This window comes from Carcharhinus amblyrhynchos, chromosome 18 (genome assembly GCF_965287045.1).
Source record: "Carcharhinus amblyrhynchos chromosome 18, sCarAmb.v2.hapA, whole genome shotgun sequence".
NCBI classification, from domain to species: domain Eukaryota; kingdom Metazoa; phylum Chordata; class Chondrichthyes; order Carcharhiniformes; family Carcharhinidae; genus Carcharhinus; species Carcharhinus amblyrhynchos.
The window spans coordinates 39,740,040-39,754,129 of NC_137341.1; the positions used below are offsets into that span (position 1 = coordinate 39,740,040).

General features: G+C 39.6%; 1 protein-coding gene across 4 annotated transcripts in view; it reads left to right on the forward strand.

The window, feature by feature from the left end:
- Positions 1-14,090, forward strand: part of traf7 (TNF receptor-associated factor 7) — a 66,966-nt gene that overhangs the window by 42,912 nt on the left and 9,964 nt on the right. For all 4 annotated transcript variants that reach the window (XM_080206860.1, XM_080206861.1, XM_080206862.1 and 1 more), the window contains 10 exons: positions 3,019-3,236; positions 4,216-4,289; positions 6,860-6,908; positions 7,131-7,258; positions 8,354-8,436; positions 10,191-10,230; positions 11,081-11,197; positions 11,416-11,538; positions 13,696-13,815; positions 13,905-14,036. In XM_080206860.1, the coding sequence (XP_080062986.1) occupies positions 3,019-3,236; positions 4,216-4,289; positions 6,860-6,908; positions 7,131-7,258; positions 8,354-8,436; positions 10,191-10,230; positions 11,081-11,197; positions 11,416-11,538; positions 13,696-13,815; positions 13,905-14,036 (1,084 nt within the window). The remainder of the gene's footprint in view (positions 1-3,018; positions 3,237-4,215; positions 4,290-6,859; positions 6,909-7,130; positions 7,259-8,353; positions 8,437-10,190; positions 10,231-11,080; positions 11,198-11,415; positions 11,539-13,695; positions 13,816-13,904; positions 14,037-14,090) is intronic.

The window sequence follows — 14,090 nt, forward strand, 5'->3', positions numbered from 1 at the left end:
TGAGAAAAATGCCAACAGCACAGGTTCAGTTAAGGCATATTTTGGACCTGTCTCTTTGCCTGCCCCATACTTGATGCAGAGTAGTGGTGATCCTCAGGCTAAATAACCTATTGTCTCTCTCTCTCTGATACAGAGAAATGCTTATGGTCCCTTATGGACTATGGCTAATTACCTTCCTACCTAGAATGGCACCTCTTAACTTGCTCATTTTTTTAACGCTCATCTGAAATTATTTTGTGGTTTATTCCACTAATTACTCAAAGAATTAGATTGCAAAGTGAGTGCAGTAAATTACATATCATGCAATTTAGTTTATATTGTACAATGTACAAATCGTGCACAAAATCCATTTTAATTTCATGATTTTATTATTTACTCTGGTGAAGATTGACAGACACGCTGGTCTGAATAGCCTCTGTTTATATTAATAGCTGTTTGGTAATGCAGAATTTGAGTACTGCTGAAAAAATGCATTTTCTTGAATCTTTTCATCTTGCATTCATCAGCGCAATCACAAAAATAACAATGTCAGGGGAACAATAGCTTTATGCTGCATGAGAAGAGGGTGTTGATTAGTTGGATAGAACACTGAGGACTATTTAGCAGATACTGTCAAATCACGGAATCACATCTAATGTTGGACACTGTTTTGCATTTTGCAAGCATGGGCTAGTTGGTTATGGTCTGCACTATTCCCATTGTAAGCAGCAGAAGAAGCATGTGTTTGGGATTTCCCAGTCTTTGGGAACCAGCCTACGTGTAGAAAACACAGTGTCCAATGTTAAATATAATTCTGCGATTGGACAACGTTTACCAAATATTTCCCTGCATGCTTAAAAATTATGCCAACAACCAATTTAAGATTGTCATTCAGGTTCACAGTGCATGCACTGGAAGCTACATATATTAATACATAAGAACATAAGAAATAGGAGCAGGAGTAGGCCATCTAGCCCTTCGAGCCTGCCCTGCCATTCAGTAAGATCATGGCTGATCTGAAGTGGATCAGTTCCACTTTCCCACTCTCTCCCCATTACCCTTAATTCCCTTGTGTACCCGTGACTTAAATATATTTAGCGAGGTAGCCTCCACCAGTTCAACGGGCAGAGAATTCCAGAGATTCACCACCCTTTGAGTGAAGAAGTTCCTCCTCAATTCCAATCTAAACTGCACCCCCCCCCCACTTATTTTGAGGCTGTGTCCTCGAGTCCTGCTATCCTTTCTAAGCGGGAAGAATCTTTCTACCTCTACCCTATCCATCCCCTTCATTGTCTTATACATCTCTATAAGATCCCCCCCTCATCCTTCTAAACGCCAATGAGTACAGACCCAGTCTATTTAGTCTCTCTTCATAGTCCAACCCCCTCATCGCCGGTATCAGCCTAGTGAACCTCCTCTGCACTCCCTCCAAGGTCAGTATATCCTTCTGCAAGTGTGGCGACCAAAACTGCACACTACTCCAGCTGCGGCCTCACCAGTACCCTGTACAGTTGCAGCAAGACTTCCCTACTTTTATATTCTAACCCCCTCGCTATAAAAGCCAACATTCCATTCGCCTTCTTGATCACCTGCTGCACCTGCAGACTGGGTTTTTGCGACTCATGCACAAGGACCCCCAGGTCCCTCTGCACCGTAGCATGCTGCAGCTTTTCGCCTTTTAAATAATAATCCCTCCTACTATTATTTCTGCCAAAGTGGATAACCTCACACTTGCCAACACTATACTCCATCTGCCAGGTCCTCGCTCACTCGCTTAGCCTATCCAGATCCCTCTGCAGACTTTCCACACCCTCCACGTAATTTGCTTTTCCACTCATCTTTGTGTCATGTACTAAAACGTTTTCTTTGCAGACAGAAAGAGCAGGTACACACATTGCACCTGCTTCAGCTAAACAAAATAAGTGATAGCCATTCACTGGTTCATTACACACTACAGTGCCTTGATCAATCAGAGTCAGGATGCCAGATATAAATTTCAAACAATGCTTGACTAACTGTTGGTCACTATCAACTGGTGCATTTTCCATGGCAGCACCTCTACTGATCAGAGTCCACTTGCCAGCCACCCTCTTCTCATTCAGTATAAAGCTGTTTTCCCTGCCATTGATATTCTTGTGATTGTCAGGATGAGTGCCAATATACTTTGACAAAATGCCTTTTTTTCAACAATACTCTGTCTACGCTATAACATTTTTGGTTTGGTGTGAGATGACCACTGTCATTTATTTTTCACTATGATTTGGTTTTATTGCAACGAGTCCTGTCCTTGATAGACAGCTTTGGAGTTTTCATTTATAAATTACTTATATATACAAATGAGCATTTAGTCATTATTAGTATATTGGAGGTGAGAAATAGATCTCTCTTTACCACTTTTGTTAGCCAGCATCAGCATTAAACTTCCCTGTATTAGATAAAGCACAACCCAATTCCCTACCCAATCAATGCTCCAGTGCCATTAGCAATCCCGCAATATCAGGCATGGAAGGGGGACCTCTCCTCATGCACTAGTCCCCATTATTTCTTTTAATCAGCTGTACCAAAAATAGATTAACTCACCTTTTGTCATATTTGCTGTTTGTGGGTATTTGCTTTTGTGCAAAAACTTAGCTGCTTTTCCCTGTATGACAACTGCAACTAGATTTCAAAGTAATTAATTGCTTTGAGAGGTTGCTGAGAGATGTGCTAGGATACCTATAATTACACTCTCTTTTGATGTTTTACTATTGTTCTTTTTCCCTTGTACTTTCTTATAGTGGCTCTTTTTATTTCATAGAATATTTCAAGAGGACAGCAGAACATCTATTGTCTCCTGTTTTAATCTGCTAATGTCAAAATTCATTTGCAGCAACAACAAATGTTCTTAATTAAATAAAGAGTAATTAGATAAATAAATACTAGCAAAAATAACTGTGTCCTATTCTGTAAATGGACTACACAGAGGCTAATGAATTGTTGATTTAGAATTGATTTGCTCGTTCTATTTTCCCCCTGTCTTTCTACCTCGTCCCGAATCAGATGCACGTTTGTTGGGAACCAGGACACCTATGAAGCTCACCTGGAGGTATGCAAGTTTGAGGGCCTGAAGGAGTTCCTGCAGCAGACTGATGATCGCTTTCACGAAATGCAAGTAGGCCTGGCTCAAAAAGACCAGGAAATTGCCTTCCTTAGGTCAATGCTTGGGAAGCTATCTGAGAAACTTGACCAGCTGGAGAAGTCTCTGGAGCTGAAGTTTGGTACGTAAAACTACGCGGAGTCTTTAATACAGCAAAACATAGAAACTCTTTGTGGTCATTCCCAGGCAACTGAGATAGATGTAAAGTTTTGAGTCCAAAGGATTCTGAGTATCAGCATGTACCTTTAAACCGTTGACATGCAGTAATGTTGCAAACCAAAATAAGGCACTGGCATTGATTCAGAGTTACAAGTGCTATATTCAGTCATTTTATTTTAGTTAATATTAATCAAGATGTCAAGTCTAATTCTAATTGTTTGTGCAGCTGCTGCTAGCTCCTAATAGATGCTTACACTGCATAAAAATTGAAAATCTGTTCAAAACTGTCGAGAACAGTTAAAATATTTCCCGTCTTCCAGCAGCGGGAAAAAGGCAAATGAGAATAGTCTGAAAGCCAACCAATTTCAGATTTAAAAGAAACTTGAATTTAAATGCCACGAGCTGCCGTGGTGGGATTTGAACCCATGTCCCCAGAGCATTAGCCTGGGACTGTAGACACTACCACTATTCCATTGTCTCCTATTGTAGAGGATGGCCTGGAAGCAGATTGTTTTTTGGTCACAAGGGATGCAGGTCCTTTATGTAGAGATGCAATTGAAGGCACGCCCTGAGTCCCAATCTATATCCAGTGGATCGCACACAGTCAATATCAGATCGCCTCTCATTCAGAGCAGGATCTTGTCAAACTTGTTGGTATTCTGCACTTTTTGGAAAACAAACTATCTGGACATTGTTTGTCATTAAACTGATTCAGTCATAATTATTGTGTCAGTAACTTGTGAGGGGGCAACTGTTGAAAACCAGAATGCATGTTGAAAGTTGCGAGGTACGTTCAGTATCACAAGGGTTAACTATTTCTTTAGTTTAGAGCTTTTGCAATGAACTGGCTGCATGACATTTGTAACTGTTTATAATGGACTGTTGAACATATTAATTATTTTGGACTGGGAATTGAAACTGATGGTATTCTATTGTTTCAGATGTTTTGGACGAGAACCAAAGTAAACTCAGTGAGGACCTAATGGAGTTCCGCAGAGATGCTTCAATGCTAAGTGTAAGATCTGTAAAGTTTGTTTCTTCATGTCCAGCTGTAACTGGGGTTCCAAATACTACTTTACAGCTCAGATTTAAAATGCTGCTTCTCTTTAATGTGGCTGCAGCTCTTGAGTTCATTTGCCTTTGTCAGACAATCTTTACTTCTGGGAAATGAGGATGTTTGTTTTCTGCATGTTGTACAGATGGCACATCCTGATAGTCTTGAGATTGCTGGCAGTAGTACACAGCAGTGGAGTTCAAAAATGCATTTGGCGTATCGTTGCAAAGCACAGAAAGATATGAAACAGGACAGTATGTTTCAGTTCCTATTTCCTAAAATTGTCCAACCGCCCATACATTACACAAAGCTACAGTCACTTAAATTTATTCTTGGGCTTTAGGCATTTTGTGATTTAATCTTTTATTTTTTGGGCACAGCAATTGCATGCAATTTCTTTACTTTCTCTGAACTATATCTGTGGATATTCATTAAGTGGTTGTGCGCAGGACCTCCCCTTAAGCACGTAGGCTGCTTCTGCCGCTGTAATATATTTACAGTTCAGTTCATGAAAGCATTTACTGTAAGACATATCTAACTTAAAAGACAATACTTAAGAAAATTTTTGTATTTGCACAAACTAAATGAAAAATTGCATCATTGAGGACAACTTGTTTGGAGTTTTGAGAACAGGCGATGTAAAATCAAAGCAATTGGAATTTTCCTTAGCTTTCATTAGCTATTAAGTTGTAGAACAGAATCATAGAATCCCTACAGTACAGAAGGAGGCCAGTCAGCCCATCCAGCCTGCACCAATAACAATTCCATCCCATTCCAGAAACCCCACATATTTGCCCTGTTATTCCCCCCGAAATTAGGATCAGTCTAGCACGGCCAATCAACCTAACCTGCACACCTTTGAACTGTGGGAGGAAACCAGAGCACCCGGAGGAAACCCACGTATACACGGAGAGAATATACAAACTCCACACAGACAGTCACCCAAGCCAGGAATCAAACCCGAGTCCCTGACGCCGTGAGGCAGCAGTGCTAGCCACTTTGCCACCGAGAGCATTTCCAAGTCTCTCCGAGGAAAAATGTTGAAGTCCAAAGAGACTTGGGTGTTCTTGTTCAAAAGTAATCAAAAACTAACATGCAGGTACAGCCAGCATTTGGAAAGGTGAGTGGTGAATTAGCTTTTAGTGCAAGCGAATTTAAAGTACAGGAATGTGGAAATCTTGCTGCAAAGTGTCTAAAGCCTGGAGTATTGTGTGCCATTTTGGTTTCTTTATCCAAGTAAGGATATACTGACCAGGGAGGGAGTGCAACAGCAGTCCACCAGACTAATCTCGGGGATGACAGGATTGTTTTATGAGGAAAGATGGAGGGGACTGAGGATGGAATTTTCCATGCATGTTACGCAGAGGTGACCCATCGTTGGCCAGCAGCAGGATCTTCTGGTCCCTCCATTGTCAACAGAGTTTCCCAATGAATCCTTTGCCACCGGGAAACCCCAAAACAGAGTGCATGAACAGTTGGAAATTTCCAGCCTGAGTCTGTATTCTCTAGAGTTTTGAAGAATGAGAGATGATCTCACTGAAGTGTACAAAATTCTTACAGGGCTGTAGAAGCAGAAAGGATGTTTTCCCTGTTTGGGGGCCTAGAACTAGGGAACACAGTCAGAGGTAAGCTTCTAGGGCCAAGATGGGGAGGGATTTCTTCAGCCAGAGACTAGTAAATCTTTGGAATTCTATATCCCATAGGGCTGTCGAGGCTTAGTCATTGAGTATGTTCAAATCAGAAGTCCTTAGATTTCTAGATACCAGTGACATTTAAGGATGCAGAAACATGGGCATTGAGGTAAACGATCCATCGTGATCAGGTTAAATGTCAAAGTAGGCGCAAGGAGCTGAATGGCATACTCCTAATAGGTGGATTACTAAATTAACAGTGAAGACCTCCTCAGTATTCTTGATTGATAAACACTAGTATCACAGTTTTAATCTGGCTTCTTCAGTGTGTGCTCTATAAATCCAGAAAGCTTGCACAATCCACAATGTACATTTTGATACTTAGAAGAAAGCTTCAAAGCCACTGTGAAATGTAAATGCTGTGGAAATCAGTGCAGATTTGCCACATCTATACTTGTGAATACTACAGTATAGGGTAACAAAATAGAACCATTTATTTGAAGTTGATTTAATTCCTGCATTTACATTTCTAAGAAAATGCAAAGGTTGTAAATGCCTATGATGGGCAAAAAGCCTTGTTTATATTATTCCATATCGCAATGCATTTTTTTTGCCTTCTGGTCAGTGCTTTGATAATTGTCCATATCCAGAAGGAAAAACCGAATCTTGAGGGTATTTTGCAGTGACGATTCAAGCTGTGGCACACAGATTTTTTAAAAAAGATCAATTCAAAATGTTATAGTGGACTTCAGTGTAGTTTGGAGACGTACAGAAATATGATGCAATCCCCTCAACCGTATAAATATTTTTCTTTAAATGTTGAAACCTTTATGTGTCAGGATGTTATTGTATTATGCTGTTATGTAATTTGACAGTAATGTGAATTTTATTATATTATAGGATGAACTTTCACACATCAATGCCAGGTTAAACATGGGAATCCTGGGCTGTGAGTACTTGTCTAAATAATTCAGTCCATGCTTTCTTTCAAAGTACAGACAGTTGTAAAAGTAATTTCTGTGCACTTGGTGAATGCTGAGTAATGTAAAGTGGATGTACAGAGGAAGCCCAGTAATTTCCTAATGAAAAGAATTACACTGTGATTGTTCTGAACACTATACTAAATTACTCTTGTAGCCCAGATACTGATATTCTTCCATTCTGTTTTCAGCCTATGACCCTCAGCAGATATTTAAGTGCAAGGGTACTTTTGTGGGCCACCAGGGTCCAGTTTGGTGTTTGTGTGTCCACTCTACTGGTGACCTACTCTTCAGTGGTTCTTCAGATAAAACTATCAAGGTGTGTTTTTGAATCTCTGTTAGAAGCTAAGAATGTTAAGTTGTATTGTCTTTCCACAAAGCACCTCAACAAAATAAAAATTTATCTTAATTTTTCACCATCCTGTCTAGGTACAATTTGAGGAAACTGTCTTTCTAAGAATTTTGGGTGTATCCTAATCTGTTGTACTTTGCAGTCTCAGCCCTATGCTTTTCCAAAACTTAACTGCCTTGTGACTTCTCTCCCTTATTTCAAAATAATTGTTTTCAACCAAGCTCCAAGAGTCATCCAGACGCAAAACGTTAGTTCTATTCTCTCCCACAGATGCTGTCAAACTTGCTGAGACTTTCCAGCATTCTCTGTTTTTGTTTCAGATTCCAATCACTGCAGTATTTTGCTTTTGCCATTTCAATTAATGTTCAATATCTGTGGAGCAACTTGGGGTATTTTCCATATTGAAGATACTGTCATTGCTGTTAGTCAATTTGCTGAATTTAAAACTATGAATTAAATAATAACAAATTTAAATTATTGGGTTCCTCCTTAGTGTGTAGCACTGCTGAGGCTCCAAATTGCACAGTGAATTGTAGCATCTGTAACTTTGGAAGGTTTCTTTGAAGCCTACTATCTAATGTACTACTTCTAACACCAAACTCGTGAAGAAGTGCACCAAAAAATAATTTAAGCAATTTTTATTTGAAAATAAAACTGATGTCACAAAAACCTCAAATCCTATCCAAATAGACTTTGTATTAAGCATTCAATAATGAGATGAAATTATGCTGTAAGGCAGTGGCTTCTTGTTGAACATGTCTCCAGCTGCTTCACAAAGCAGGAAAGGATGTTGAACAATATTTGAAATGACTTATTAAATTGCTTTCTCAGCTATTTTAACAGATACATTATATTAATGTGTTTAAATGGGTTAGCAGTTTTGCTAACATAGCACACACAGAAGTATTCATATGCTAATGCAAGACAAATTTTCATCCCTGTGTTGCATGGAGGACTTCTACTGTTTGTTGAGTTTTAAAGATTAATTTGTGATTCATAGCAATAAAGTAAATTCTCTAACGGAAATAAAAGCTAAGAATTGATCTTTGACATCTGTTTTAGGTATGGGATACCTGTACTACATACAAATGCCAGAAGACTCTTGAAGGACATGATGGTATTGTCTTGGCTCTCTGCATTCAAGGGTACGACATTATATAACAAAGTTTTCACCAAACAGAATCATAGAATCCCTACATTGCAGAAGAGGCCATTTAGCCCCTCGAGTCTGCACAGACTCTGATGGAGTATTTTACTCAGGCGACCTTCCCTATCCTATTTCTGTAACCCCACACATTTACCATGGCTTGCCCATCTAACCTACACATGTTGGGTCACTAAGGGGCAATTTAGCATGGCCAGTCCATATAACTTGTACATCTTTGGAGTGTGGGAGGAAACCGGAGCAGCTGGAGGAAACTGGATCACCTGGAGGAAATCCATGCAGACACAGGGAGAATGTGCAAACTCCACACAGGCAGCCACCCAAGGTTGAAATTGAATCCGGGCTCTGGGAGCTGAGAGGCAGCACTGTGCCACCCGGTTTGAAGAATAAACCTGCCCTCGCCTAGTTTATTCCTGTCTATCCAATCTTAGCCAAGAATGACTTGTCTTCCCTTTCCCAGGCTATTGCTTCTGGACTTCCCCAAGGATCTATCCTTGCTGCCTCCTATTTCTCATCTACCCCCTGCCCCTTGCTTACATAATCTGATAACTAGCATCAGGTTCCTATGCACACTGTGACACTTGGTTCTCCCTCACCATCATCTCTCTGGACTGCTCCACTGCCTCTGACCTGTCATGCTGGTTCAACTCGGACAATGCAACGAGCAGAAATTCCTTTTAATATTGGGAAGACCAAAACCAGCTAATCCTTATCTTAGCTTATCAGCTGTTAAAATACTCCTGTGAGCTTTTGTTAGCTCTAGACTTGACTATCCAGTATTCTCCTGGCTGGCCTCTCTTCTTGCACCTTCTGTAAACTTGTTCAACCAAACTCTCCTCCCTGTACCTTAATACACACCAAGTCTCGTTCACTAATTACCTCCATGCTCACTGACTTATATTGGCTTATATGATGTAAAATTTTGTTTGCTTAACAGTTCTTAGGATGTTTGCCTTTGTTAAAGGCAGAACAAAAATGCCAGTTGTTTTTGCTGGCACTTAGGCCTCAATTTTACACACAGTGAGGCCAGAAACAGACGTTAGATGCACTTCAGGCTGTGATGAGCCCAGCAACGTGATGTCATGCTGGTTGGCCAAGTAATCTGCAGCCAGCATGAAATGTGTGGGTGAGAAAGGCTCAGTACTGCCATGGGTGCATGAAGCGAGCAGGTGCCAACGGAGGATACAGGCTGATGCTTCTATTGGGCTCCCTCTAGGCTGATAGCTGTTGTGGAGCTGTCTCAGAAAACTGCAGACCACTACAAATTAAATGTGATGTAAAAACATTGCAAATTATGCAGCAAATTGAAATACGTAACAGCAGAATTCCAAAAACCTCCTTCCCCCAGGTGTCTTTTTAAATATTATTTCACCCCAGGCATTTCATCCCACCTTGGATTGAGGCTGTAGTAAGAAATACATGGTCACCTGGCCAGTTGGCCCATTGGCTAACCATAAAACTGGTCAAGCCACATAAAGTCACTTTTGATTGATTTCTTAATGGGTTTAATTGTCCATTTAGATGTTGGTGTCTGAAATGTGCAACATTTCATTTGGCAAGTTCCCCACTCCTGCACACGCACACTGACTGAAATATCACGCAATTTCTCGTGTGTCGGACATGAGTCCACCCAAGCAACACAAAATTCCGACGTTAGTTTTCTAATGGATGTCACTCTTCAAATAAAGCAAATTCAAGTGTGCACTCAAATTCTTTTTTAATTTTGATTTGCAGGAACAAGTTGTACAGTGGCTCTGCAGATTGCACAATAATTGTAAGTTTACTAATAGAAATTACTGTAAAAGTAATTTGGACAGATTTCATTGGTCAGAACATTGACTACAGGAGTTGGGACGTCTTGTTAAAATTGTACAAGACTTTGCTAAAGCCACACTTGGAATACTGTGTGCAATTCTGGTCACCCTATTATAGAAAGCATAGTATTAAACTAGAAAGAGTGCAGAAAAGATTTACTAGGATACTATTGGGACTTGATGGATTGAGTTATAAGGAGAGGCTGAATAGACTGGGACTTTTTTCTCTGGAGCGTAGGAGACTGAGGGGTGACCTTATAGTAGTCTATAAAATACTGAGGGGCATAGACAAGGTAGATAGTCAATATCTTTTCCCAAAGGTAGGGGAGTCTAAAACCAGAGGATATAGATTTAAGGTGAGAGGAAAGAGATACACAAGTGTCCAGAGGGGCAATTGTTTCACACAGAGGATGGTGAATGTCTGGAACAAGCTGCCAGAGGTAGTAGTAGAGGCAGGTACAATTTTATATTATAAAAAGCATTTGGACAGTTATGTGGGTGTGATAGGTATAGAGGCAATTGTAGGCAATTGGGATCAGTTTAGGGGTATATTTATAAAAAAAAAGGCATCATGGACAGGTTGGGCTGAAGGATCTGTTTCCATGCTGTAAACCTCTATGACTATGACTCTAGGTGAATTTGTAAAAAGTATAATTACAAATGTAACTATATTGTTCTGCTGGATTTTTATTAATTTCTGTTTGTGTCTATGTGTCTCACTCCTATGCTCACCATCCATCTCTCTCTCCATAATTGTCTCCGTACTTATGCTGTTGAGTTGATGAGTTTTTCCCTTTTGAATCTCTCCAGGTGTGGGATATTCCAGCTTTGCAAAAAGTCAATACCATTCGTGCGCATGACAATCCAGTTTGCACTTTGGTATCTTCACACAATATGCTCTTCAGTGGCTCACTCAAAGCTATTAAGGTAGTTATTCTATTGGAGGTCATGACTTCAACTCTTGAATGTTAATTCATCAGTGTCATTTTGCTTTTTGATGGAACTTGCTTATGGTGAAGGATCAGACGATTTCCTATAAATGATCCATGTCAATACTATAATGGGCTTTACAAAAGTAGAATTCATCAGTTACCTTGGCAGTTTTCCATTTTTATTAACTTGTTTTAATGTGATACCCTCCTAAGGTTTGGGACATTGTGAGCACAGATCTGAATCTGAAGAAAGAGCTCACTGGTTTGAATCATTGGGTACGTGCGCTGGTGGCATCACAAAATCATCTTTACAGTGGATCTTATCAGACAATCAAGGTTAGTTTTCTTCATTTTTGCGCATAATTAAGTTTTCACATTTTGATACATTCCGATTATGAGGTTAATCGTTCTAAAAGAAGCCATTTAGAGATGCTTCAGTCGTTGTAAAACAGCAAATTGTGTGAACAAAATGATCAATAATACTTTTTAAATAACGGATATAATTTATAAAATAGCAGCTGCTGACTTGATGGCCGGAATTTTACCGGCCCACCTGCCTGGGGAATTGGAGTGGGCGAAAGTCAGAGCATGGGAAGGTCAGCTGACCTGAGGCAGAATTTTATGGTTTCGGGACAAGCGAGGCTGTAAAATCCCACCCGATATGTGTAGCTTTTGTTCCATACTGATGTTTGATAACAGACATTTAAATTCCTCTAAATTTTTTAGACTAATTTAGCTTAATCTGTGTAAGAGCTAATTAATGGAACATATTAATAATTTCCCCTGTACTATTGCAGAGAGAGTCTCCAAGTTTCATAGTAATATAGTAAAAGGTTCAATTTTTGATTTAGAGAGTATTATGTATAATTTTTTTTGTATTTCAATATCTATATTAGAATTAAATGCTTGGGTTTTTGTCCTTCGGAAGCAGTATATGTGGGCCTGGTATCAATCGTTATATTTAACCATTATAGGTCAGAAATTAACACCAGTTCCTAAAAGAGATGTATAACCTTCAGCTATATTTTTCTATACAATGATGCAGGTATTAACTTATTTCTCATTTACAAATTGCTTTGAGAAATATCTGCACATGCAATCCTGTTCTGAAGTCCTCCTTTAACAGCAGTCTTTGTAAATTGCCAAAGCTGTGTGTCATACCCATAAACCCAAATACTGACCCTGTATCCATGGTAACAATTGTATAACTCTTAACAGATGCGGCACTGTTCAATTTTTCCACCAGTATGATTTGTGTTGATGGGGGGGGCACTTAATGGAAATTAATGTTTATAAATGATCAAAATTGGACACAAACCTTAAAACCCAAGCTTAAGCCCTAAAATGTTTAATAACTTTATAATTTTTATGAAATGTTTTTGTTGTATGTTGTTTTATAATTGTAATGCATAGCTACAGAAATTCCTTTACTTGAGGCGAATAGTCTGTTTGGAAGCTGGAAAAGCCACCTAGTGTTAAAAAGGGGTTAGCACTCTGGGATATGTAGCATACGTTCTGCAACGTATTTCATCTTTTAGCATTTATGCATTGTAATGAGAAGAATTGAGTTTTGTACTTGCTGACTGATGACTGCTTTATGTCCATTTGTATTGTGAAATACATCAAATAATGTTGAAAAGTAAATCAGAGATTTCATTCTTTTGAAAGCCCAATATGTCATTAAATCTTTGCAGCATCGCCACTTAATCAACATATATCCTATGGGTTCCTTATGTTTTTAACTGAATTAATTTACATTATCCCCCCTAAAAGGATGATAACTTGAATCATTTATTTCAGACCAGAAGGATATGTAATAAGTTAACTTTGCTTGTTGAAAGTTTTTGCGGCTGTTTCTCCCAGCCCACTGTGCGCCATGGCCTCTGTGCATCTCCTGTGTGAATTTCTTTGAAGCGCTTTGTGATGCACAGAGTGCAGGATATTTGTTTTGAGAATCTTGCTTCTAAAAAAAAGTCAGCAGAATTACTCCCGTCTGGCGTTATCAACTCAGCGCAGAGCTGATTGAAATATTAAGATCAGCATTTGAGTATGATTAGAGGGCCCGGAATGGAAGTCGTTCCCCCCCACCGACCCTTCTCTGAGGAAGATAAGGGGCTCATTGGGTTGGGGTGGAATCGGTAGATCTTGAACCAAATCAGAGGGGCAGCAATGGGGAATCACGGGGCTACTGCACATGTATCAATCTCTGCTCTGATAGATCAGCACTACTCAGCACTATGCTGCCAGCCTCGCCAGCAGGAATAGGTCCTGCCCCCTGATTTCCAGTGTGAATCTCTCTGAGGCACTCTGTGTTGCACAGAGTGTGAGAGATTTGTTTTGAGAACCCTGATTTAAAAAAAACACAGCGGGAGTCTCTTCTTACATGAATTCGGCACTTAGAATCTTTGGGAGAATCCCACCTGTATTTTTAAGGAATATTAACAGCTATATTTTTACTCTTAACTATGATGTACATTTAAATTTCATTTGCAGATCTGGGACATAAGAACCTTAGAATGTGTGCATGTATTGCAAACTTCTGGCGGTAGTGTGTACTCCATCGCAGTTACTAATCACCACATTGTATGTGGAACCTATGAAAATCTTATCCATGTAAGTATTATTCTTCCCTAAAGAGTAACTTTATTAACGTACTTCAGAAGATTTAATTGATGAGAATGTTACAATCACTTTTTTCATAGGTGTGGGATATAGAATCTAAAGAACAGGTCCGAACACTAACTGGCCACGTGGGGACAGTATATGCACTGGCTGTGATTTCAACACCAGACCAGACCAAAGTCTTCAGTGCATCTTATGACCGATCACTGAGGGTAAGTTAATAGTTTCACATGAAACTGTAAACAATGGAGACAAGTTGATCCATT